Source organism: Camelina sativa, chromosome 12, assembly GCF_030686135.1.
Source record: "Camelina sativa cultivar CO46 ecotype springtype chromosome 12, ASM3068613v1".
NCBI lineage: Eukaryota > Viridiplantae > Streptophyta > Magnoliopsida > Brassicales > Brassicaceae > Camelina > Camelina sativa.
This window is the reverse complement of record NC_141891.1, coordinates 39,637,658-39,664,499: the sequence shown is the minus strand read 5'-3', so window position 1 is coordinate 39,664,499 and position 26,842 is coordinate 39,637,658. Positions and strand designations below refer to the sequence as shown.

Below are 26,842 nucleotides of genomic sequence, written 5' to 3'. Positions count from 1 at the left end.
CTGTAGCCAAGAAAGATATTCCTAAGATGAGAGGATCTTTAGGTTCTTGATCATACTTCAGCACCACAAAGTCAGTGGGAATCATGAAGTTCCCAACCTTAACTGGAATATCCTCTAAAACACCTTCAGGAGTTCTTCTGGATTGATCAGCTAGGATTAGAGAAATCAGAGTTGGCTTGAATTCTGTCATCCCAAGTCTCACAGCAACAGAATATGGCATCAAGTTGATACTGGAACCAAGATCACAGAGTGAGTGAGAGAACCTTCCTGCAGAGATTGAGCAATCAAGAACAAAGCTTCCAGGATCTGGTAACTTCTTAGCAGTCCTACATTGAATGATTGCACTCACTTCCTTAGAGACAACCACCTCCTGCTTTCTCTCCTTCTTCCTCTGAACAGGCTGGTTCAACAGAATTGCACTAACATCCTTTGTAAGAAGTGCTCCTTCATCAGGGCTCAAACCATTGGATATCATTCTCTTCACATACCGCTTTAGAGGTGGTGAAAGCTTTACTGCATCAATTAAAGGCATCTCAATCATCACCTTGTCCATCATTGCTTTGCATCTAGCTTCCTCCATCTCTTGCTTAGACTTTCTTGGCTTGGGAAAAGGAACCTTAGGCTTGTAGACCCTTTCAGCAGCTGGAACCTGAGATTTTTCAGTTTCTGGGTTCGTTTGAGAGGAGTGTCGACCGACACCCAGGTGGTGTCGATCGACACCAACATCTGGAGTTGAGAGATTGGTCGATTTCTCTTCTTTTTCTGCAGAAGCAATTTCACCATCATCTTCATCTCTCACTGATATGGCATTGCAAGCATGTCTGGGGTTTGACTCAGTTCTTGCTGGAAGAACACTCTCTTGCCGTTTAACAGACCCAGCAGTCTGTGCAACTTGAATCTCCAGCTTCTTAACATGAACATTCAATGCATCAATCTTCCCATTCAGCTCAGTGTAGACATTGTCAATCTTCCCATTGAATGTCACTGTCAATTGCTCCTGTCCTTGCAAAAGCTGCTCAAGCATGACCTCCATTCTACTCTCTGAAGAATTCTTAGGAGGTGGAGACTGATAAGATGAGTTCCCATATGTCCTTGTATAGCCATTGTTCTGTTGTTGCTGCTGATACTCTGGCTTGGAAGTGTAGCCTGAAGAGTTCCCACTGTAAGGCCTATTGCCTTGCTGATTTCCAAACCGCTGTCCCTGATTCCCATAAAGTAAGCAGGCTTCAGCTCAAAGTCATTCCTCTGGAATGGTGGAGGAACAATTGCAGACCGGTTCTCATACACAAGATCAGCCCGGTTGTAGTCAGCAATGGTCCTGATCAGATCCCGGTTTTGGTCCTGTCTTCGAACTGGGTTCTGGACGTGGTTGGCAGCTCCACGTCCGTCTGCTGCAGGTGGGTGTCGATCAATGCCACCTGGTTGGTGTCGATTGACACCAAGGTTTGGCTCATCAACGACGATAGCTTGCTGATTCACGACAGCCTGCTCGTTGACAACAGGTTCAGCAATCACGTTTCCTTCTGCATCAAGCTTTTGGCCCTGCTCATTGCGCAAATGGCCCTCTTGATCCCTCAAAACACCAGCCTCATCACACATCAGAATGATCGTATTAACCATCTTCAGAGATTTAGCTGCTTTTATGTTCTCACGCTCAAGTTTTCCCAACTCTTGGTTTGACAAATTCACAGTAGGACCAGACTTGTTGCTCCTTGTGTGAGGTCTAGGAGGCATGCACCTGAAACACCAAAGAGAAGAAAAACAAAAACGTGTAAGTAGAAAATAAAAAGAAAAATTTAGACAAAATCTAAAACTCAAATCTAATGGTAGATTAGAGAGTCCCCGGCAACGGCGCCAAAATTTGATATGCTCAAATTAATCCCTAGAGCTACTCTCTCAAATTAAGAGATCACTGCAGTACTTAGGGGTCGAATTCCACAAGGACTCAAGACTATACAATAAATTATAGAGTTTTCAATTATGCTAAACAGATTAAATTGAATTAAAATAAAAGCAATGCAAAATATTAAATAAAAGCTGTTGTAAATTCAATGGATCAAAAAACTAGGCTTAGGGAATTTCTCATGAAATTATGAAATATTAAATCAATCAATTAATTAGGATTCAAGCAATTAAGAACAGATCTAGAACTCTAAACACTTTTGTAAATTAAATCAGTTCTCACTGCAAATAATATCTAAATTTAAAACCAGAAAATCCAAATCTCCTTGTAAAATTCTAAGTTAAAAATCAGCCTTAAGAAACAGGTTTAGATTGTTCACAAAATCACTTAATCAAATCTCTTTGCAAGAAGTAATTTTGCTCATCAAAAGGTTTTATCAGGAAAATCAATTATATTCTCATATCAATTTATTTTCTTAAAGTATTAATTCTAGGTGATCAATCAAGAATTAATATGAAGAACAACCTAAGATGAAGATCTAGATAGATATTGAATCCTACTTAAACAGATCTAACAATTCATAAAATCCCTGTGAAAAACCCTTAAACCTAACAAGCAAACTACTCAAACATAATCAATGAAGAACAAAACATCTTTTCTGAATAATAAGCAATAGAGATTAAAAGAGTAAGAAGGAGTTTAGAAATTCTTCTCTACAAAGCAGATCTCTCTCCAATAGCTCTCAAAAATCTCTCAGGGTTGCAGAAAAAATAAAACTTGGTAGAATAAAACTTAAGGGTTTGCAAAAACCTAAAAACTATATATATATATATATATATATATATGTCCTAAAACACGTCAGAGACTTATGTTGCAATTATGGAAGACTTTGGGGCAGAATTGTAAAACTTCCAATTTTGTGATTCTTCATCGTCTGAAGAGGGTGTCGATCGATGCTCCAAATCTTGGTGTCGATCGATGCTCATGCTTTGATCCGAGATTTATGCTCCAAAACGATCCAAATTGCTCCATTTCGCTCCATCGTGCTAAAATCCTAGAAATCCTGCAAAGACTCCAAAACATCCTAGAAAACACATCAAAAGACTCTAAAAGACTCCTTATATCATGGTTAAAAACCACAAAAACCATGATATATCAACAGGTATTGTATACTTGAATCATATGTTGGTTCTACTACTACTAACTCTACAATGATTCCAAAAAGGTCGAGATTTTCTACAAAGAGATGATCTCGTTCGCTTCTAAGATTTGAATGTTTGTTGTGTGATTTGGCTTGTTTTACTGGAAGAATTAGTTATGAAGCGTGTGTGAGCAGACTGAAGTGTGTTTTGATTATGTTAAAATGCTTTAGTCTATATATTATTAGCAATATGAAAATTACTAATTTGATTTTCTAATACAATATATAATTTAAGATAATGTATGTACGACATCATAAATATATGAACAAAATATGAGCAAAAAATAGTTTTATAAACTAAATTAATGTTAATAAAATATACACATATAAATAATAGGGTAATATTAGTAACTACCACTAGATTCAAAAAGAATTGAGAAAATACCATTGAGTCACAAAATTTTAGAAACTACCATTTTTCAGTGATGTGAAAAATCAAAACTATCCTCAAACAAAAGACAAAAGATGTATCAGCATTACGTGTGATTTTAATAAATAACGTGTAATACAAAAAAGATGCATGTTATAAAAACAAAAACCGACGGAGATTCCAAGAAAATTTGAAATTCAGTGAAATAAAAATGAAGATCTTTGACTGTTGAAGAGAAAACACACATATAAATATGTAGAGAGTTAGGATGACACTACTGGTGATAGCATATGAGAGGTAAAGAAGGTGGAGAATCAAGAGCAATTGGAAAATGAAGAGAGAGGAAGTGATGGTGGTGTTGGTCTTCATGACTGTAGTTCAAGGTTAATTAAAGTCTTTGAATTAATGGTGAGAAAGAGAGAAAAAAAAAGGTAAAGGATGAAGATGAACAGAAATTGAAATTGTTGTATCCTTGAACTCAAAAAGAAAAAGGGGTATTATGGAGAAGATGAAGACAATTATACTGTATAGTTTGACTACTATTTGGTCAAATGGTAGTTTCTTAATTTCTTTCTAAAATTGTGCTATCTACTACATATACTCTAAATAATATTAGTTTTACGTAGGATGCTAACAGAACCTTGCCACACCGTTATCAAGTCCTCCGGGAGGGTTGATGATGCCGTTGAAAGTACTTATCCCAACAACATATGTGTTTATGATTGATTCTCGCATCTTTCCTAGATCTTTCAGAGGATCATGTCCAAAAGAAAATATAATACTCAATAAATCTTATAAGTTTGTAATTTCAAAAACTAGTGATTTCCTAGGCATTGGCCTTGAGCCACATTTTACATTTATAATGTTGCTTATTGGAGTTAGTTGAGTGACAATCGTAGATTAGTATACTTGCATGACTTCAATTCTCTTGTTATCAGTTATGAGAGTACTATTTACTTTGTTTTTTTCTCTTTATTTTTAATTTAACAAAAAAAATCACTTTGCTTTTTGTTTTTCACGTTGGATTTGACTGTTACTGTTTTATTTATTTCCTTTTTTCTAGTTTACTTTGGTATTATTTTTTTTTGCCAATTTTAGTTTTAAAAAAACTAGGTGCTTCCCCACGCAACGCGTGGGTTGTGGTGTAGTTGACACTTTCTTGTTTTTTTTTTGTCTTTTTTCGTTTTCTCTTTTGTATTATTTCGTTTTAATTAGGCATATACGGGTTTTGCCGTCACTTTTATTTATATACTATATTTCGTTTAGATGTGTATAATTGTGGCGTTTATTTTTTATGAATTATGAAGATGTTGTTTCTTGCTTTTGAGGATCTAATCTTATCATTGACTGATATTGTTTCCAATACATTTATTGTATTATAGATTTTCTAATTAACTGCTTATGTAAACCCTTAATATGTTGATGTTGCAATAATAAGTTATTTTTTTAAAATAATTATCTTCCGTGTAAGTGATTATGTTTGTATGCCCATGTTTTGGTCTAATATCAATAAGATCGTTTCTGTTTTTCTTTAGTTGGCTTTGAAACCAATTTTGAGTTAAGCAAATAATGGGTCGAATTATGGTGTTAATAAGTAATATAAATTCTTATGTATATATATTGTATATATGTGACTATAAATTTAGCTAACTAAAAAAGTATGTAATATTTAAATACAATCTTGAACATATATATTTGTGGGACATAAATATGAGAGAATTTATAGTTAACATAAATTTAGCTAACTATAAATTCTCTCATATTTATTTTATTTGTGGGAGGAATGTTTGAAATTATTGGATAGAAGTTATTTTTGAGTTAAATGACCTTTAATGTCTTTAAAGTGAGTTAAATATTAATAAATTTTTATATGTGTCTTGACTTTTTTAAAAAGGAATACCAAGTGTTTCCTTCCAAAATTTTGAAGTGACATAGTATTTTTTCTTATATGATTTTATGAACTTCAATGTAAAAGTTTTTCAAAGTAATAAGTACACTCACTGATTGAATTATAAAATTTGGAGAAATGTTTATTTCGATTAATCATCTGATCTTTTAAATAAATTAAATAGTATGTTGTTATTCCTACAAATAGGACAACATATATTATAGTTTAACCATGGAGTTAAGCAATGGAAATGAAACTTGTGATTGCAAGACAAAATGCTTATATGTTACACATTGATCGTTTAAAAATAAATAGGAACATCTAATTCTCAAATAAAGTTGATTGTTTTGTTAAAATCAACATATGTAAATTTAAATTTAATTATGCAAATTTAAAAAATAATTATGAATAGATTAGAAAGGCAAGAAATATAAAAGAAATATTTTTTTATATAAATAAAATAAAAATTGAAAACAATATTAAATATATATAATACTTTCTACATTAAAATATAGAATCAAACTCTTACAAGTTACAACACATATGAGATATAACAACATTTGATATTGGTAGGAGAGGAGGAGAGAATGTTTACTATAAGATGGTAATCCAAATTAGATAATGGAGATGAATCTTTAAAAAATAGAACAATGTAATATATATATATATATAATACTTTCTAAATTAAAATATAAAATCAAACTCTTACAACACATATGAGATATAACAGCATTTGATATTGGTGGGAGAGGAGGAGAGAATGATTACTTATAAGATAATAATCCAAATTAGATAAAGGAGATAAATCTTTTAAAATAAGAACAATGTAAAATATATATCATGTAGTCTCTAAAATTAAAATTTAGCATTAACAATTTACAATGATATTTCATTTGTTTTTTACAACCCATACAACAAAAATAAGAAATCAAAAATAACAAAAAAATGAATAAATGATTTGAGGTATTGTAGAAGAGAATGAGAGAATGTGAAAAAAAGATAGTAAAAGAATGTCAATATGAGAGAATGATAGATTGAGAGAATGCTTATTTATATGATAAGAAATGATGGAAGTTACATTTAGAACTATGGAGTTACAATAGTAATTTATTGTGTTTGAATAAAATTGAGTGGTAGAATATGATTTATGCATAATTTATTTTATTTTCAGTTATAATTTTATTTTAATGTGTGAGTTAAATGTTTTGTGTTTATTGGGTCTTAAATATTGTTTAAAGCAATTAGAAAGCAAATAAAAAAAGAAATAAAAATTAGAAAACATTAAATGAAAATCAACCAATAAGGAGAGACCAAAACCTTACTTTTATATATATGATATATTGCTTTAAAATGTGAAATGAGAAATATATTATAAACAATAATTTTACATGAGAAATATATTAATTTAACCAACCAAAATATGAATATAAGTTTAGCCAACCAAAATAAATAAAAAATAGGAAAATTTAACCAAACTTTTTTTCTCTTGAAAGATAAATAAGTTAGTAGGAGGAATGAATTAATGTACAATTATTGGATAGGAGTTACATTTTAGTTAAATGCAGTTACATGTCTTTAATTATAAATAAATATTTTAATTTTTTATAACCTAAAATAAAAGGAATACCAAGTGGCTGAATCAAAATTCACATGATTTGGTTGTTTGTTGATATAAACTCAACACTTCCACATAATATTTCAAAATAAAAAATATTACTTTTTAAGTGACAAACTAAATTAGTTTTCTTATAAAATTATTTGAATTCTTCAATCTCAATAATTTTTAAAACCCCAAAGATAACTTATATTTTTTTTGGTTTTCACTAATCAATTTAATTTATAGTGCTAGATTTCATACTAATGGTTTCATCTTTAGAGAATTTAGTGAAATGATATTTTAAAAATTATATTTTATTTTTATATTTAAGTTCCAGTTGAATATGTTTTGTTTTTGGATCATTTTTTATTTTGATTAAAGACACAAAAACCAATTGTTTAATTATGTTCTTTTTTGTTTTCAAAAACCTCAAATCATAAAAAGAAAATATATATATTATATTGATCTCTGCAGATTTATCAATTGAATCACAAAACAAAATAGTCTTTATAAATAGATAAATGGATAATTATATTGATCTTTAAATATTATATTGATCTTTATAAATTATTAAAAATGATACATGAATATGTGAGATAACCAGAGACATAATAGATAATTACATATAGATCATTTCAACTTTATGATCTTATTGTGTGGTGAATATTGTAAGGAAGTATGAAAATAATGACGTATAAGATGTTAATATAAAATAGAAAATGGAGATAAACATTTTAAAAGATTAAAATAAATATATAAGATATACATATCATACAAACTCTAAAACTAAGCTTTTACAATGATATTTGATTTGATTTTTTATAACCCATACAACAACAATAACAAAAAAATACAAAACAAAACAAAACAAAACAAAACAAAAAAAGAGATTTGAGAGTAGTGGAAGAAGATGAGAGAATGAAAGAGTGATAGACTAAGAGAATAAGATAATGAGTATTTATAGGAAGAGAAATGATGAAAAATTATATTTAGAAAAATGAGAGTTACAATTCTAATTTATTGTTTTGTTTTAATACAATTGATTAATACAACTTAGTGGAGAAATAAAGTTAATGCATAATTTATAGGGAGAAGCTATAAAGATTTCAGTTTTATATTATGTGAGTTAAATGTGAAAATTAATTGTTTTTAAATTTGTGTATTAATATATATTTTTTTTTGTTAGAATTGCATTGCCAAGTGGACCAATAAGGAGAGACTGAAACTCTACTTTTATATATATGATTCTTACTCTTTCCATGAGAAGAAGTTTCTAAATTAGTCCATTGTTTTTTAATCAGATGTTTTTATAATTTTTGTTGGTGCTTGTACGTACTTTTACTTAACTTTTATTGAATGGTTTGTTGGAAGACATTTAAGTATTCTAAACATTGGTTCACCCAACTACTATCCATATTTTTAAAAAATGATAACCGTAACTTTCCTACACTTTTATATGTTAGAATTTTAATGTGAAGATTAGGTTCAAACTACTATCCAATATTTTATGAAAATGATAAATATAACTTCCCTACACTTTATATGTTCAGAATTTTCTTTTAAAGAATAGGTTTCTAAAAAGCTATGTCTATAGGAATTGAAAACTCATAGCAATGTTTGTATTTGTATATAATTCTTGGCAATATTTTATTATTCTATGTCAAATCTTATAAGATGTTCTACAAAATTTCCCTTTTCATTTTATTAGATATTTTGTAAGATTTTATGCAAAATTTAAATCCATATATGACATTGTGATAATTATAGTCTGAAGTAATTTCTGTGATTGGTTAAATTGTTGTAACTAAGAAATAAAAAAGATATATAAAAGAAATATTTATAACAAATTCTCGGAAAAAAAATGTACACTCTAGCAGAAACCTCTTTTAAAATAAATAATTAGATGATGGTACCAATATGCAATATCTTCTAATGAAAACTTATTAAACGGACGGATTCATACATTTAAACAATTTTGGACATAATTTATATAGAAGTATAATATGTAAATTAGTTTTCCAATGGAGATGGTTAGAGAGAGTATATATATATACACATATTAATACAAAAACTTATAAACAAATGCCAAAATTCTACAAATAAAGGTTCAAAATAGTATTGGACCAATACTATTGGTAATTGTGTTTTAAGTTGGGCTAACGTTACTTCCTCGTTATCATAATATACATGATGTTTTCAACCCAAAAGAATTGTATCAATATTTTATATTTTCAATATAAAATTAATTAATTATATATATTTTGTATTTCTAACAATTTCTATTTTTCATTGGTTAAAATAGTATTTAAGTATTAGTAAATAATATTTTATTTTTGATTAAAAATAATAATAAATAATATCTTAATTTGTGTTAAAACCTTACGTATCAAATAAAATGATAGAGACTGAATATTTTATATATAGAATGAAACACCAAATTTGTTCTTGATAAACATCATGTTGTAACAACAAACAACATTGAGTATGGTCTCTCATTTCCAAGGCCTCCTCTCACGTTTTAGAATTATTGGTGTTTCCAACATAAGTTGTTTCAAATCCTTCATGACACAAAGATATTAAGTTGGTTAAGTGTTAATGTGTTATGTGTTAATGTGTTATGTATGTTTCTATCTGTATGTTTTCTTTCGTTTTGTATATATATCTTTTTCCTAATGACAGAAAAAAAAAAGAAAAATTTTGTGAAAGCTTTGATTAATTTGGTCTAGATAATGTAATTTTAACATCACATTTCCCTTATATTATTGTATAAAAAATCTTCACCGTGACACACGATACGAGCATTATCCACTACTAGCTTCATCGATTTTAACAGTAATATTAATTGCTATTTTACAAATAAACGTAAATCTCCATTTTACCCTCCCCACACACACACACACAGAGTTTTATGAAACCACTGTTTCAAATTTTGAAAATCTCTCCTTCATAAATTAAAATAAAAAATTAAAACACATTTTGTTTTTTGTTTTTTTCAACAATCTCAATGTCTTCAAAAAATAATCTCTTTCTCTCTCTTTGACCACCTCGAGTCACATCACAGAACCTTGACCATCAACAACACAACACAAAACCCATAGATTCTTTAAAGGAAACATCTCACTTCTCTCACTTCTCCACTTCTCACTTGTCGATCTTCTTCTTCTTCTTCAGTTATGAGTAGAAAAGCTCCAAATCTTGAATCTTTACATCACTGTTCTACCAATTGCAATACTAATAATACCAATGCAAGTCCAGTTTCTGGATCCGCGAGCTTCAAAACAAGCAGTAATGGGTCTGAAGACGTTAGGCTTAACAACAGCGTCAGCTTAAGTTTCTGTAGCAGTAACAGTGTAAGCAGCGAAGCTAATCTCGAAAAGACTCAATCTTTCGATGCAAACGAGGCTGATTACAAAAGGGTCTTTTCTCCTTCGAAGCCGCATAAAGGGAACGATCTCAGATGGGACGCGATTCAGAGTGTGAAATGTAGTAAAAACGAGGATCTGGGTCTAGGGCATTTCAGGTTGTTGAAGAAACTGGGATGTGGAGATATTGGGAGTGTGTATTTAGCTGAGCTAAGAGAGATGGGATGTTTCTTCGCCATGAAAGTGATGGATAAAGGGATGTTGATTGGTAGGAAGAAACTGGTTAGAGCTCAGACTGAAAGAGAGATTTTGGGTTTGTTGGATCATCCTTTCTTGCCCACTCTTTACTCTCATTTCGAGACTGAGAAGTTTTCTTGTCTTCTTATGGAGTTTTGTAGCGGCGGAGATCTTCATATCCTCCGGCAGAAACAGCCCGGAAAACATTTCTCCGAACAAGCCGCAAGGTTCATTTCTTGTTGTCACATTTTGTATGAACAAAAATTTCTTGCTTTCATTCTAGTGGATCCTCTGTTTTGTCTTTTCATGGTTATGTTTTGGGGTTTTGTCTGAGAGTGAAGTCAGATTGCTTTGATTCTTCTATGGTAGCTTTATGAATCTGGCAAACATTTATACATTGATCCTGTGTTTTGTCTTATTTCTTGGCGATGCTTTTGTGTTGATGTGAGAGTAATATCGAATTGGTTTTATTCATATGTGTTGCTTTAAAGAATCTGAAAAAACATTGATACCTTGATCCTCTGTTTTGTCTTTTTCTTGGTAATGTCTTTGTGTTTGTTGTGTGAGAGTTTAAAAATCAAGTTGATTTGATTGTTCTGTATAGCTTTTAAGAATCTGAAACATTTCACATTCTAATGGATCCTCTGTTTTGTCTGTTTCTTATGTTCTTGAATTTGCAGGTTTTATGCTTCTGAAGTGCTTCTTGCACTTGAGTATCTTCATATGATGGGTGTAGTATACAGAGATTTAAAGCCAGAGAATGTAATGGTGAGAGAAGATGGTCACATTATGCTTTCAGATTTCGATCTATCCTTGCAGAGCTTCGTGAGTCCTACACTGATTCAATCAACTTCACAACCGTCTTGTCATATTGCTTCGTACTGTATTCAACCACCTTGCATAGATCCATCATGCAAACTACCTGTAGCATGTATCCAACCATCATGCTTCAAGCCTCGTTTCCTCAACAACAAACCAAGAAAGGCTAAAACCGAAAAAGCCGGTTCAGATTCATTCCCAATGCTAATAGCCGAGCCAACGGATGCTCGGTCTATGTCATTCGTAGGCACACATGAGTACTTAGCTCCAGAGATCATAAGAGGAGATGGTCATGGAAGCTCAGTTGATTGGTGGACTTTTGGTATATTCCTCTACGAGTTGTTAACCGGGAAAACGCCGTTTAAAGGAAACGGTAACCGCGAAACGCTATTCAATGTTGTTGGACAACCGCTTAAGTTTCCAGAAGGATCTATAAGCTTTGCAGCTAAAGATTTGATCAGAGGTTTGCTAACTAAAGATCCCAAAAAGAGACTAGGGTTCAAGAAAGGTGCTACAGAGATAAAACAACATCCTTTCTTCGCTAACGTCAACTGGGCACTAATAAGAAGCACAACTCCACCAGAGATACCGAAACCTATCGATCTTTCGATACTAAAGGAAACCCTCAAGTCATCATCAGTTCAACAACAAGGCAAGCAATCAAAACAATCAGATTCATCATCAGGTCCTTATTTAGACTTTGAGTTCTTTTGATGACACACTTGTTTGGTAGTCGTATATGTATTCATCTTCTTCATGAATTATTTTTTTCCCCCTCTTCGGGTTGTTTCGTTTTTTTTTTTTTTTTTTTTTTGCCTCTGTATTAAGCAACAATTTTGCATTTGCGGTTAGGTTATGGTTTGGTTGATATCTATCTACTTATGTTTATAAAGGTTCAAGCAGTTCATAGAACACAAAGATTTGGGAAATGGTCTTAGGAAAAAAGCAATAAACTTTTTAGTCTTTTATTGCAGGAACCAAAAAAAGATTCATTCTTTTGTGTGTGGTGTAATCGAGAAAAGTGAAATTAAAAAAAAATGCAAAACTTTTATCTTACAGATGAATAGACACTTTATATGTTAGTCCCCACACCAAATTTTTCGCTTTTTTATTCTTGTTTGTTTGGCTTTTTAAGCTTTCTACAAAACAAGAACCTTTTTTGCATGAGAGATTCTTTTTGCGCACAAAATTCGACTTTTGTTTTAATAATAACAGTTATTCTCTGAATATGCTAAAAACTTTTTTCCCAGAGAATGTAAAATTTTCTGAAAAGAAAACTTAAATGAGACAACACATAAGAAAGACAATGACTTGTAATCATCTTTTTTTGCTATGGTGGCTCATGATGAAAGAAAAAGTTTTTTTTACTTTAGATTGGCTTATACAAGACGAGAGAGGAATCATATATTTCAACTGAAAATGCAATTATTCGATCAAAGATTTTGTAGAAAGAGTATGGGATATTCAAAGGAATAAACTGGATTTGACCGATTGAGAGAAACATCAAAAAGTACCAACTACGATAAAACATGGAAAATGTCATGATACAAAACAAAATTTGATCACGGATTTGATTTATAGTCAAAAGATTCTAATGAAGAGATTAGATTGAAGAACATCAGAATTCAGAAACAATATATGACAGTTTATTCACACAAACTTAAGTCTTCAACACAAGTCCCCAAGTACATGGAAAATGTTACTATTCAATCCAATAAACCATCGCAGAGTTTTAAAATATGTTCACTAGAATAAAATGGATTGAGGTACCATACCTAAGAAACAACAAGAAAAGTTTATACATTCTGATCAAGTCAAGTCTTCAACACTGTCAAAACAACAAGTAACCCATGCCATTGTTCAATACAAAATGCGATTGTTGATTTATAATTGTCACTCATTACGACTTCTAGTGAAAACTGAAAAGGCATAGATGTTCTAAGGTAGAAGGTGGATTGAAGAACATCAGAAACAAAATGTTTATACGCACACGGCACACTACACGTACAATGGAAATATCCATAATCTATCTGAAAAATGCCAACATTCAATACAAAATTCGATCATAGGTAAAATTCATATCATTCACTGCACATATACGTTTTCTAAAGTATAAAGAATGAATTATAAAAAGAAGAAAATTGGACTAAAATTCTTGAACACTGCAAAACCCTTATAGAATATGAACTCAATGGAAAATGTCTTTTTGATCATCCACTGTAAAATGCATAAACGTTCAAAAGAGCAAAACAATCTAATCAGAAACAAAATAGTTTATTCGCACCAAACTCAAGTAACCAAAGACGATAATAATCAAAGGAAACCACAAAAATCCAGAAACCCTAATTAAGAAAAAAAGACATAAACCACGATAAGATAATACGGCAGATCGAAACATTCTACCATCATCACAAGCTACGATCAATCGAAGAGACTCATCATTCCACCGTCGTCTTCTGATTCCTCTTTCTCCTCTTCCTTCTTCTTACTCTCAGCCGCAGGCTCAGAGGCTGGAGCAGCACCACCGCCTCCTCCAGAAGGAGCCGCAACCGCAGGACCACCGGAAGATAGAGCCGCCATCTTCTCTCGTCCAGCAGCGATAAGCTCAGTGACATCGCGATCTTTGATAAGAGAGAAGAACAGATCTGTCTTCTCTTGGTCGATCTCTGCACCAACGGATTCAAAGATCTTCTTCAGATCAGCGACGGATGGATTCTCATTTCGGCCGAGTTTGGCAAGGAGGTACGCCGCAATAACCTTCATCGTCTCCTCTCTCTCTTTTTTTTTGTCCCTGCAAAAAAATGAAAGAAGCAAATCGACTGCGGTTAGGGTTTTCGTGAAATTTTGGCTATTTAAGGGGAGATTAGGGTTTTGTGCACGTACCAAAGAAAAAGTCACGTGGGCTACACGAAACCTTCCTAAATTTGTCAATGGGCCTATTATATTATAAAAACTAGCCCATGTCTACTATTCTACAATCCAATGAGTCACCATTATTTTATGGTTTGTTCGGTTCAGGTTATACGCTATAAGAAAAGTTGGTGGTTTGTTCGGTTCAGCCGTTCAGGTTATATACACTATAACAAAACTGGAATCAATTGTGTAATAATTAAGTTTGTTTCGATATTTTTCAATTTGGCATTGACATTTTCGGTTGATATGTTAATTCTTTCTTAACCGGTTTAGATTAGCCAACAAACTCTGACTATGATTTCGGAATGAAAACCAAGAATTTAATCGGTTATGTTCATAGAAACAAAAAAAGAAAAAAGAATTTAATCGGTTCTGTTTACCAAGATATAAGAAAAATCGGTACGGATTGATGTGATAAGTTAATTTCAGTTTTTAATCCCAATTTCGTTATATTTCAATACTAGATATTCATCCGCGGTACACCGCGGGGTTAGAATTATTTTAAAAAACGCGAAGAATATTTTGTTTAGCAGTAACTAATGTTTTGTATTTGTAAATGTACAGTATTTTGCATCTAGATATTATGTAGTGTCCAATTTCTATATTTTAGGTGTATACCGTATATTGTTTTATAATATAGAAACAATATCATATAGTTCCTTAAATATTTAAATACTTTAGTATATATATTTTTTATGTGCAATGAAAATAAAACTCAGTTGGTTTTTTATATGAATTATACTAATTATTTACTTTTATAAACTTTAATTATTAATGTGGATTAAAAATATGTGTGTTTAATATGTTATGTAGAGCATCTCTCACCTTTGGTAAGTATAAAACATTCATCATTTCCTAAAAAGTATATAGCGTTCATTTACAGAGTTATTAATATGTTATGCCATCACACAATTTGTTATAAATTTCCAAATTATAAATTACCAAATGAAGATTATTATGGAGAAACCAAATTGCTGGTTACTAAAAAAGGAAACGTTTTTAACCAATTGAAGATTTTAACCCGGGTGAAAAGGTTTTTATAATTACTACAAAAAATAATGTTGTATTTTTGTGTTTATTTTGATTAATAGATTCTACTGTTTTAGTTGGATTATATTTTTTGTGTTGGTTTGGAGTATGTTTTCGTAGTTCGTACCTTAATTAATAATATGTGACATATATATATAGATAAATATTATATAATAAATTATTTTCAAAAATATAAGGATGGACCCTGCATTGCTAGATAATTATTTTATCTATTTAGTATATTAAACCGATAGTAGTAACTATTGATTATTGATATTTTAAATTTATAACAATATATCAATTGTAATCCATCCCACAATATTTTATTTTAAGGTTAATTATAATATTAATGTTTAAATTTAACTATACAGATTAAAATTGTATACTAAAATAGGTAGCTTAAGATTTAACTTCATATTGTATCTATAATTTACAACTCCATTTGTAGTAATAATATATAAAAGAAATATATAGAAGTGGAAATATAATTAATAAGACTTAAAATGCATGACCTGAACGGATATTATTTGTGAACATAGATAAATCATGTGATTATTTTTTTGTAAAATTAATTAAAGTAAAGAATAATGTTAATTAATTTTTAATTAACTTTGAGCAAATTAGATGTTTCTGAATAATAACGTAACTACAACCATATTATAAATCTAAGAATTTCCAAAATAGGCCCAATAATCACGATTGAGAAATACCCAATCCAAAAATTATTTCAGCCTTCAGGAAAATAAGAAGCGAGAAAGAAAGATCCTTTGTCGTTATCAGCAAGATCCACCGCCGTTTTTTGTTATCCTTTGTCGCTGCAGCCTCGAAGTCCGCTGGGAATTCTATCATCGGAGACACCCTCGAACAATCAAGCTAATGAGACAAAAAGAAGTTGCTTTGTTATCATTTTCTCGCCATCGACCGCTCTCCTCATCTTTCTCTTCAAAGAAAGTCTGTTTTCTACTCTCAACTTGAATTTTCATCTTCTTAGAACTTCAGTTTCAAAAGAAAACAAAAAGAATTTGGTTAAGATACCTTAAAATAATAAGATATATTTATACAACATCTTTGTTCCCATACAACACTATGAAATACTGGTGTTTGTTGTTTTTGTGATTACCTTTCTTCTAGTTGTACCACATCAATGCACCGCATAGCTTGTATTTATAAACAAGATATCTCCATCATCTATGATTTACATGATTTTTGTAAGCTGATGAAAATAGAAATGTGTTAAAACACACAAAGATTATGTTTTAAAAAGGATCACTAATAAGACACCCACCTTTTCATTTAGGATTGTAGGGTGCACATCACGGAGAAAAGCAAAAGTAGCAACCATTACGATGAGAATATATTTATGTTTTATGATTTTCTGTATGCGACTGGTTTGTCTTGTTTGGTGATGATAATTGGCGTGTAGGTGTAGAATATTTATAGGGTCTATAGTAGGTCGATAATGATTTCTTTCTTTATGGCGAAATTTCTGTAGTTAGCAAGTAATTAGGGAAGACAGATTTGTAATCTGTTTAATTAAGGAATATGCTAGGAATCATGCATTAATACCCATTTAATTTTTTTTCTTTGTTTTGATTTTGTAGAGGTATTGGAGGGAGAAGATCTTTGAGATAGAATTTTAAAATTGAATGTGTAGAGTAATTACATGTAAATCGTGATTAGGTTGTTTCTAAAATCGGTAGAGTTAGAGATATTAGTAATACGCAAATCTTTTTTTTTTGTCAAAGTAATACGCAAATCGTGATTAGAGATATTAGAGTTATTTATTTTTATTTTTTTGTAAAGATATTAGAGTTATTTGTTATTTTGAAAATTAATTTATTTGTTTAGAGAATATTTATTGATTAGTTGTTAGATTGTTTCCAAAAAGAGGGAAGTTACAGATTTGTGAAAAAGTAGCAAATTTTGTAGCAATTGTTGGTTTTGTAATATTTTGTTTTTATTTTTCATTTTTAAAAACACAATGACAATCTTGTAAATATGTGGCAAGTTCAGGATTTATTTGCAAAAATGTACTTGCAAAATGTATATATAGATGGTTCGGTTTATAAAAATCAGTTCTTTCTAGTTTCTTCTCTCATCAAAGTATCAAACCACTCCGGTCGTCAACAAGCAAAAGTCTCACCTTTTATCTACAAAATGTTAGGAGCGCAAAAATCGAATTGAGAAAAGATGCGAATTATATTTAAATTAACGAAATCATAAACGAATTACAACAACATAATATAAAGCATAAAATAAATCACGGAGGCAAGATATGATATCACTTTCCTTAATTCAATAAATCGTCCGTAAGTGCTTTCGGACAATCACGATTTATGAATCCCAGGATACAACCGATCATGAACTATTACAGTAGCACACCAGTAATAGAACTCAAGCGAACAGATCTACGTTATACTCTCGAGACTACTAAACTAAGAACTTACTTGGACTAAGCAAGGGAGAGGGAGAGAGAGATCTTCAGAGGAAGGAGTGTTTATGTTTTTGTGTGTGTAAAATAATGAGAGGTTATGCCTCTATATATAGTGGAAGGAGGGAGCTCTCAAGAAAATATTCAGTGAATATTCTCGGAGTGCTGCCCAAGTTTGCTTGGAGTTCACACCAAGTCTTTCCAAAAAATTAAATGAGCCTACAGCTGTCTCAAGAGCCAAAAAGCCCAAAAACCAAAAAGCCCAAGAGACCACAGCCCGCGTCCGAGACCAGCCCGGCCCGCCCCGCATCCGTGCTCGGCCCGGTTTGGTTCGGTTCGCGTGTGGGAACCTTCCCTCTTCCTTCTACACACTTTTGAAACTAGAAGAGTGTAAAACTATATATATATGAGTGAAAAATCAATCATATTTCCGATGTGGGATATTTCCCAAACCATCCCAAGTAGCTCACTTCACACTCTTATTTCTCATTCAAATCAACTCCGTTTTGGACGTATGAGTATACCATCTTGTAGTACTCGTTACCAGCTTTCCATTGCACTATCGACCAGACAATTCCGATCAGCCATTTGGCCGGAATTTGGCCGGAAAGTCGTCGGAAAACCATTGTCCAAAACCTGCAAATTTTACATAAAATTGAGAAACAGTATGTTGACGCTCTGATACCATGTAATCTAATGAATCTCCGTGATTCGGAGAGATTGTATTCATAAGATATATATAGTGTATGGTACAAGATAAGGTCGAATATACACCGAATGATATGGGATATACATCAATCAAAGATATTCCTATATCTACGCTAACAGAAGTTAGGAACTTCTAACTAGGCTAGGTGGACTCGGTTTCCTCTTGTTCTTTTGACAACAATCTTCTTTACACTGTCTTCTGATGGCTACTCATGTATGTAACAGGAGGATACAACCAAAGGACTTGCTGATAGTCTCCAGCACAAGTCTGACCAGGCTAATTTAAACTTAGTAAAGGTAGATTACTATAATGTTTGTTAGGTATTGTACAAGTTTACATGTTCAATGTCTCTACTCAATTCAACAGGAAACAGTGGGGTGACTTGATTGCAGTTTAAGTCCTTTTCTACTTTGAGTCATGCTAACACAAACTATTTGGCTGTTGTTAAATTCAGGTAGTTGCCGTAACAAAAAACACGCTCATTATTACCAGTATTCCTCGCAAAACTAATATATCAGATGTGTAAGTATAGGGGGGCTACGGCTTCAGTTTCCACTTTCTTTCTCAGAGTATGACTGATACTTGACCCGCCGCTTTTAGAGCATCGAGTTCTTCTATGATGTTGGAGAAGTTGTCCATGTTCGACTTATTGTAAACCATTATAATAACCATGTGGGCTATGACTTTTTTGAGCTTGCTTCTGCTAACCAAGTAAAGAAGGTGAGATTAGTTTTGTAGTAATGATGGAAAAAAAGTATTCAAGTATAGTCATTGGAAAGTAAGTTTGCTGATTGAATCTTTTATACTCCAGGCGCTGAAAATGAAGTACGGTGAATACATGTGCGGTCATAAGATATTTTTTCATGTGGCTGATCGTAAGAAACCTTCATACCTTTTACCCAAGTAATTTGATTTATATATCTCTGCTTGTAACTTATTTGTTAGAGTTTTGAATGCCATTACATAAGACTAACGCTGTTATTTTTTGTTACTTAGGTATTGCTTAGAATATAAGGCTTGGTAAGAACACATTGGGTGGATGAAACTTTAGATGAGGCTACTTTTTGTTTGAATACAGTTTAAGTCCTTTTCTCCTTAGAGTCATTGCTAACACACTTGGCTTTTAATTTCAGAAAATATTCTTTGTTGCCAATATCTCTCCCCAGACTAAAATATCAGATATGTAAGCAGCGCCTTAAATTTCCACTTTTGTTCTCCAAGCAAGTTTTCTGTGGCTTATATTTTATCCTCCACTTTTGCAGCAAACGTTTCTTCAAATATATGAGAGTTGTTAGTGTTCGACTTATTGTAAACAACGAGGGTAAGCATGTGGGCTATGCCTTAATTTGTTGAGTTTTCTTCTGCTTACAACGCAAACAGGGTGAGAGTATGTAGTATTGTAGTAATGATGAAAAAAATATATTAGATGAATAGTATATAAGTAGTCATTTGAAAAGTTGTGTATGCTTAATTGCTTATGATGAAAAGTAGACAATTAGTTATTTGTTAGAATGATAGCTGATTAAATCTTTTATACCGTAGGCGTTGGAAGAGAAGGACGGTGAATATTTGCACGATCATATGATTTTTTTTGATGAGAGAACATGATGAAACTCCCGATATGCTGAGGTACCTGTTCTTATTTTCTTCAAAATTGGTCGAGCTCAGAAGAAAAGCTTAGCGTTTAATAACAAAACTGTTGCCACAAAGTCGAAAGATGACTTATTTAACATACTTGGCTGTTTAAATTCAGGCAGTTGCCGTAGTAGGTAAAAAGAGGCTCTTTATTTTCCATTTTTCTCCCCAAACTAAAAAATCACATATGCAAGTAAAAAAACTTTAATTTCCTCTTTTGCTCTTGGAGCAAGTTTTCTCTTGACTAATGATGTTTTACCCTTCATTTGTACAACATCAATTTCTATAAAGATGTTGGAGAAGTTGTTCATGTTCGACTCGTTAGTCGTTGCAAACAAAGAGGGCAGGCATGTGGGATATGGCTTTGTTGAGTTTGCTTCTGGTAACGAAGCAGAGAAGGTGAGAGTAGTTTATAGTAGTGATGAAAATAGATGAAAAGTAGTTATTTGAAAGTAGGATTGCTGATTAAATCTTTTATACTGTAGGCGCTGGAAAAGAAGAACGGTGAATATTTGCATGATCACAAGATTGTTCTTGAAGTGGTTGAGACTCCATATATACCATTGACCAAAGTAAATTAATTTTCCATGTTATGGGGACTTGTTGTTGTAACTTGTTGCTAGAGTTTTGATGTCACTACAGAAGACTAACACTATTATTTTGTTCATTAGGTATTGCATAGATTACAAGGTTTGGTAAGAGACTTAACTAACGTTTGCATCTTGAATTTTTTAGCTTATTGGATGAGTTTTTTTGGCATACATGGAGCGATCACTAGGTTTTTTTATATTCCATGTACGAGGACTACCTTCGACAAGAAAGCATTCTGATGGAAGAGAATGAGGCAGTGAAAGGACTTGATGAAACTCCCGATTTTGTGAGGTACATGTTCTTATTATCTTCAAAATATGTCACGAAACGCTCAAGTCCTTTTCTACTTTGAGTTGTGCTAACATTTGGCTATTAAATTCAGCCATTTGCCGTAACATATAAGACACTCTATGTTTGCCGTCTCTCTCTCGCAACACTAAAATATCAGATATGTAAGAAGCAGTACAGCACCCTAAACTTCCACTTTTGGAGCAATATTTTTCATGAACTGATATAATCTATCTTCTATGTTCTACGACATCAGTTTCTTCAAAGTTGTTGGAGAAGTTGTTCGTGTTCGACTTATTATGGATCACAGGTGTGTTTGCTTGTGGGCTGTGGCTTTATTGAGTTTGCTTCTGTTGACGAAGCAGAGAAGGTGAGAGTAGTTTATGGTATTTATTCGAGTAGTCACATGAAATGTATACAAGTAGTCATTAGAAAGTAGGATTGCTGATTAAACCTTTTTATATTGTACGCTGGAAAAGAAGAATGGTAATTCTGAACCTCCTAAAGGTAAGCTCTCAATTTTCTAGGAAAACTCAAATTTTAGACTTTGGTTCTGCCTGTTCTTGGATTATTGAAAGATTGAGTGTATATATCGTTGCTATTTTGTATTATCAGACAGGTGAGAAAAAGCATCGAGAAAACATCTTACGGGGAGAGTTTGCAAAGACAATCCAATTTATTAACAAAGGCGTGGACAAGGAGAATCTTTTAAAGGCAATCGTCCATTTTGATCTAAGCAAACACTACAAAAAAGTACTGCATTTATGCACCCTTAATTTAAGCAGAAATTAATGGGTTGCTTTGTATAATAAGTGTTTATATCCTGGACTTGTTAACCATTTTTCCTTTCATTTGGCAGAGGAGCTGATGGTGCATTCAACCACTTGTGTATCTTTGCAAGGAAAGCATTGGAATTAACTGACTTGTTTTACTGTAAAGTTCCTTCAGGTGTAGGAGGTGATGGAGTAATTTATGATTCGTTTTACAAGTATGTTTGGTATGCTATTATATAGCAAATGCACTCTTCGTGTAACAGTAGCTGTAATTTATAAACTGATGTTTTGAATTTTATTGCACGATATAAACTGATGTTTCTCGAACTTATTGCTATAGTTTTCATCTCTCTACAAAAGATTAACGCTATAATTTTTGTTAATTCGGTACAACCTTGTAGAGAAGCTTTGGTAGGGATCTAAGTACTATTTGCCTTTCGAGTTATGTTGTCATGAGTACATTTTTGGTACACATGGAGAGATCACTAGAGTTTTTTTTTTTTTTTTGTCAACCATTGGATCACAACTGGCCGGCCCATTAGCCAAATTCCTACATTCATAGGAGCCGGGACTCGATCCCGGGTGTGATGATGCCTTCTCCAAATGGACTTACCTCCTGCCACTGCACTAAAGTCACTTCACATCACTAGAGTTTTTTATATATTGCAGGTATAAAAACAAACTTCGAGGAGAAAGCCCTGATTTGTAGACTAAACCGGATCTGAAAGAACCAGAGGTACCTAAGTTCTGCGGTAAGAAGCTTCTCTTCTCGACGACTGATTGAAGAAGAAGCATTTGGTGTTTCTAACTTGTTTGTAATTGTGACAACGGAGAAAGACATCAGCCAAGTAAGTAATTCGTTTGTTTTCTAATCGACTGTTTCAATTTGTTATAGATAATTGTAATGGATTTTTATATTAACCAACCTTTTGTTTGGATTTTTCGAAGCCACATTTCATATACTTGCCAATTTGATATACTACTATATACTATTCGATTAGAAAATTATAATAATGAGAAAATAGATATCATAAGCTTAAACGAATTGAGATTAGGAATTACATGAGATTTGTATATGTTATCCTTTTCTGTTATCAAAACTTTCAACTGCTAAGGCAATCTAATGCAAGATATGGAAATCGAGTCTCATTAATGAAGAGAGCTTGAAAAAGAAAAAAAAATCAATATTTCCTTTTTATCATAACCCATAACGGCTAATTGCGCAAAATCTATGGAAAAATATAGAAATCAAATCTTTACGCGATCTTTTTTTCTTACCTATGAGCGAGAGAGAGTGAAAAAAACAAAAACGTATTTTTCTAACCCTAGCTGACCAATATTTTCTATAAATATTTCACATAGTTTCTTTCTCACTTTCATAATTCGTTCATCATCTTTTTTTTTTCTTTTCACGAAAGCCAAAGGTTTCTCCGCAATCAACAAAGATGAGATCTTCTTTACCTTCTTCCTCTTCTTCTTTTTCCTAAAGCAGTTTGTTTTTCCTAAAGCAGTTTGTTTTTGCTAATTTATTTCGAGAGGATACAATTCTATCTTGATTCAACCTTATAACTCAGTCCTTTTATGGATAAATTAATTTGCAGACGTCGTTAGTGATTGAAGAAAATCGAGCGATGTTTAACTATCTTGACACTTGATCATGTGTGGCTTTCCTCTGTTTTTAACTCTGTTTCAGTGATTCTCTGTGCTGAAAATTGATAATCAACGCACTGTATATCTATAATCTACTAATAGTAACAATACAAGATACCGAATACCATTGTTTGCAAGCTTCACATGTTGGGTAAGCTTCTAGAATGTTCAGCCTAAGATTTCCTTAACCAAGTTGAGTTAAGAGAAAAGGAAAAGTTCTATTTAGGATTAGGAAAAGAGTAGTTTTCCATTATCAAAATAGGAATAAGAACTAAGTCGAGTTCCCTATATATACGTTTGATGGGTTGTATCAAACGATATCGAAACACAAAGAGAGTTTGTGAGTTGTTTAGTTTTGAGAGATTTTCTAAACATTCAATAAAGAGAGTTATTCTTTATACAAGCTTAGTGTGTTTAAGAAACTTTATTTGGTAGCAGAGCGTTAGGTTATTGGAGAACCTGGAACCTGTGACCTGTGAAGAAAAGAGACGAAGATCTTGCGAACGTACAGCCGTCGTCCCCGAGCTATGGCAGACGAAAGCTCAGCACGTCCAAAGGAGTTTACTCCACCATCGATTCAATGTCCCATGCTAACTCCCTCTAACTACACGGTGTGGTCAATGAGAATGAAGATCTTGTTGAAGATCTACCATGTATGGGATACAATCGAACCAGGATCAGCGGATCCTGATCTAAACAATATCGCGACATGATTATTGTTTCAAGCTATCCCGGAGGCTCTTATTTTGCAAGTCGGAGAACAAGACTCTCCTAAAGGGATATGGAATGCCATCCAATCTCGTCATCATGGTGCAGAACGAGTCAAGGAAGCAAGGCTTCAGACTCTTATGTCTGAATTTGAGAGAATCAAGATGAAGGATTCAGACACAATCGACAGCTTTTCAAGCAAGCTATCGGAGATTGCATCAAAAGCGGCCTCTCTTGGACAGACAATTGATGAAGCAAAACTTGTGAAGAAGTTTCTCAATAGTCTACCAAGGAACAAGTTCATTCAGATCATAGCATCTCTTGAACAAGTTTTGGATTTACAAAGAACAAGCTTCGCGGAGATCATAGGGAGACTCAAGGCCTATGAAGAGCGGATTCTTAATGAGGAGGATCACGAAGATACTCAGGGTAAGCTGTTATTTGCAAACTCGCAAAACACCTGGGGTTCGAGAGGCAGAGGACGAGGCAGAGGTGGAAGAGGAAACAGAGGACGAGGAAGAGGCAGAGGCAGAGGCTACTCACAAGAACAACAAACAAATCAAGGAGACCAGAACGAATCAAAGGAAAAGAAGGATCGGTCGAAGGTGGTTTGTTATCGGTGTGATAAGCTAGGACACTATGCTTCTACATTTCCTGATCGACAACAACAACAAGGAGAAGCAAATAAAATCGAGACAGAGAATGCAGATGCAGCTCTTTATTTGCATGAGGTTGTGTTTTTGAATGAAGAAAAGGTGATTCCGAAAAACTATGAGGCTAGCAACCAAGTAGATGACTTGTGGTATCTTGACAATGGGGCAAGTAACCACATGACTGGCCATAGAGAATATTTTTCGGAGCTCAATGAGAACATCAAGGGAAAAGTGAAGTTCGGTGATGGTTCTTGTGTTGAAATTGCAGGAAAAGGAGCGATTCTTTTTCAAAGTAAGACAAGTGAACAGATTCTGGTTTCAGACATCTACTACATTCCCTCTCTTAGAAGCAACATTCTGAGTCTAGGACAGGCTACAGAGGTTGGTTGTGATGTCAGGATGAGACAAGACTACCTTACAGTCCATGATCCTATGGGAAGATTGTTGGTGAAAGTTACAAGATCACCAAATAGGCTCTACAAGATTAAGCTGCAGATAGGGAGACCAATATGTCTACATTCGAGTATTGCAGATGAAGCTTGGAAGTGGCATGCTCGGTTGGGACATATTAGTTTTAAAACAATGAAGACAATGTCCCAGCAACAGTTAGTACAAGGATTGCCGGAGATAAGAGAAGAGAAAAGATTGTGTGAGTCTTGCTTAGTTGGAAAACAAACTCATCCATCTTTCCCCAAAACCTCATTGTTTCGAGCTTCAAAGCCATTGGAGCTTCTACATGCTGACTTATGTGGTCCCATCACACCTTCAACCTTGGCTAATAACAAATATGTGTTTGTCATCATAGATGATTTTTCAAGATATATGTGGACTATCTTGTTAAAAGAGAAATGTGAAGCCTTTGAGAGGTTCAAGGTGTTTAAGAGCTTGGTAGAGAAGGAGATTGGGAGTTCTATCTTAACTCTAAGAACTGATAGAGGAGGAGAGTTCACTTCAAGAGAATTCAATGAGTTTTGTGATACAAGTGGTATCAAGAGACAACTCACAGCCCCTTACACACCACAACAAAATGGTGTTGTGGAAAGAAGAAATAGAACTCTAATGGAGATGACAAGAAGCACTCATAAGGCAATGAAGGTACCAAATTATCTTTGGGGAGAAGCAGTTCGTCATGCTACTCATCTGATCAACCGGATACCAACGAGAGCGCTTGAGGGTATGACTCCATATGAGTGTTTACGAGGAGTGAAGCCAAACATTGAACATTTAAAAGTATTTGGCTGTTTGGCATATTCGAAAATTCAGGCTACAAACCAAAAGAAACTCGACGACAGATCAAAACCGTTAATACACCTTGGGATTGAGCCAGGATCCAAGGCATATCGGCTTTATGATCCAACAACACGGAAGGTGGTTGTCAGCCGCGACGTTGTGTTTGATGAAAGTACGGGCTGGAGCTGGAGCAAGACAGAACAAGGATCAATGAGGGATCCCGGTATGTTTCAACTACGATGGGGTGAAACTATTGATGTTGGAGAAGGACCTGCAGTTATTGGTAATGTCGAACAGGAACAAGAACAGAACCAAGAACAGAGTGAAACCGAAAGTGATACATTGAGTGATTCTGAGCAAGAAGAAGTCGAGAATGACTTGGGCGAGGAGAACAATGTACAAGTCCAGGAAGATGAGATTGGCTATCCGCAGCTTCGACGATCGGGTCGTCAAGTAAATCGACCAAGCTACCTTAATGATTATCTTCTTCTTGCTAATACAGAGTGTGAGAAGCTTCTTCTCTCACTCAATGACGAACCTGTTAACTATCAAGAGGCGAAGGAGTTAACAGTATGGACAAAAGCTTGTGTGGAAGAAATAAAATCAATTAACAAGAACAAGACCTGGTTCTTGGTTGAAAAACCACAAGGTGTCAAGATCATTGGTCTTAAATGGATTTTTAAGATTAAAAGGAACGCAGATGGCTCCATCAACAAATACAAGGCGAGGTTAGTTGCAAAAGGTTATGTGCAACAATCAGGGATTGATTTTGACGAAGTATTTGCACCGGTAGCTCGAGTTGAGACAATAAGGCTACTTGTGGGGATTGCTGCTTCGCGCGGATGGGAAATCCAC

At 33.3% G+C, this 26,842-nt stretch overlaps 1 protein-coding gene, 2 long non-coding RNA genes and 1 pseudogene across 4 annotated transcripts; 2 read left to right on the top strand and 2 right to left on the bottom strand.

Annotated features, from left to right (window-relative positions):
- The first annotated feature begins 9,937 nt into the window (after positions 1-9,937).
- On the top strand, positions 9,938-12,269 carry LOC104732838 (serine/threonine-protein kinase D6PKL2-like). Its single transcript, XM_019234058.2, has 2 exons — positions 9,938-10,785; positions 11,239-12,269. The coding sequence occupies exons 1-2, from the start codon at positions 10,133-10,135 to the stop codon at positions 12,089-12,091; spliced, it is 1,506 nt and encodes a 501-aa protein (XP_019089603.1). The 5' UTR covers positions 9,938-10,132; the 3' UTR covers positions 12,092-12,269.
- A 1,263-nt stretch (positions 12,270-13,532) lies between these two features.
- Positions 13,533-14,198, bottom strand: LOC104732836 (large ribosomal subunit protein P2v pseudogene; annotated as a pseudogene). The gene has a single exon (XR_015574098.1). The product of XR_015574098.1 is annotated as a large ribosomal subunit protein P2v pseudogene (transcript).
- Positions 14,199-15,899: 1,701 nt separating this feature from the next.
- On the bottom strand, positions 15,900-16,736 carry LOC147933359 (uncharacterized). The gene is made up of 3 exons (XR_015574078.1): positions 16,605-16,736; positions 16,440-16,532; positions 15,900-16,312 (listed from the first exon to the last, which is right to left on the bottom strand). It is a non-coding gene; the product is annotated as an uncharacterized LOC147933359 (long non-coding RNA).
- A 4,707-nt stretch (positions 16,737-21,443) lies between these two features.
- Positions 21,444-21,995, top strand: LOC109128119 (uncharacterized). The gene is made up of 3 exons (XR_002034577.2): positions 21,444-21,480; positions 21,589-21,726; positions 21,833-21,995. It is a non-coding gene; the product is annotated as an uncharacterized LOC109128119 (long non-coding RNA).
- The last annotated feature ends 4,847 nt before the right edge of the window (positions 21,996-26,842 follow it).

Excerpts from the sequence above, each read along its gene's own strand:
- LOC104732838 (XM_019234058.2), top strand. The coding sequence starts at position 10,133 with ATGAGTAGAAAAGCTCCAAATCTTGAATCTTTACATCACTGTTCTACC. Across the intron at positions 10,786-11,238 it reads TTCTCCGAACAAGCCGCAAG|GTTTTATGCTTCTGAAGTGC; the intron begins GTTCATTTCTTG and ends TTGAATTTGCAG.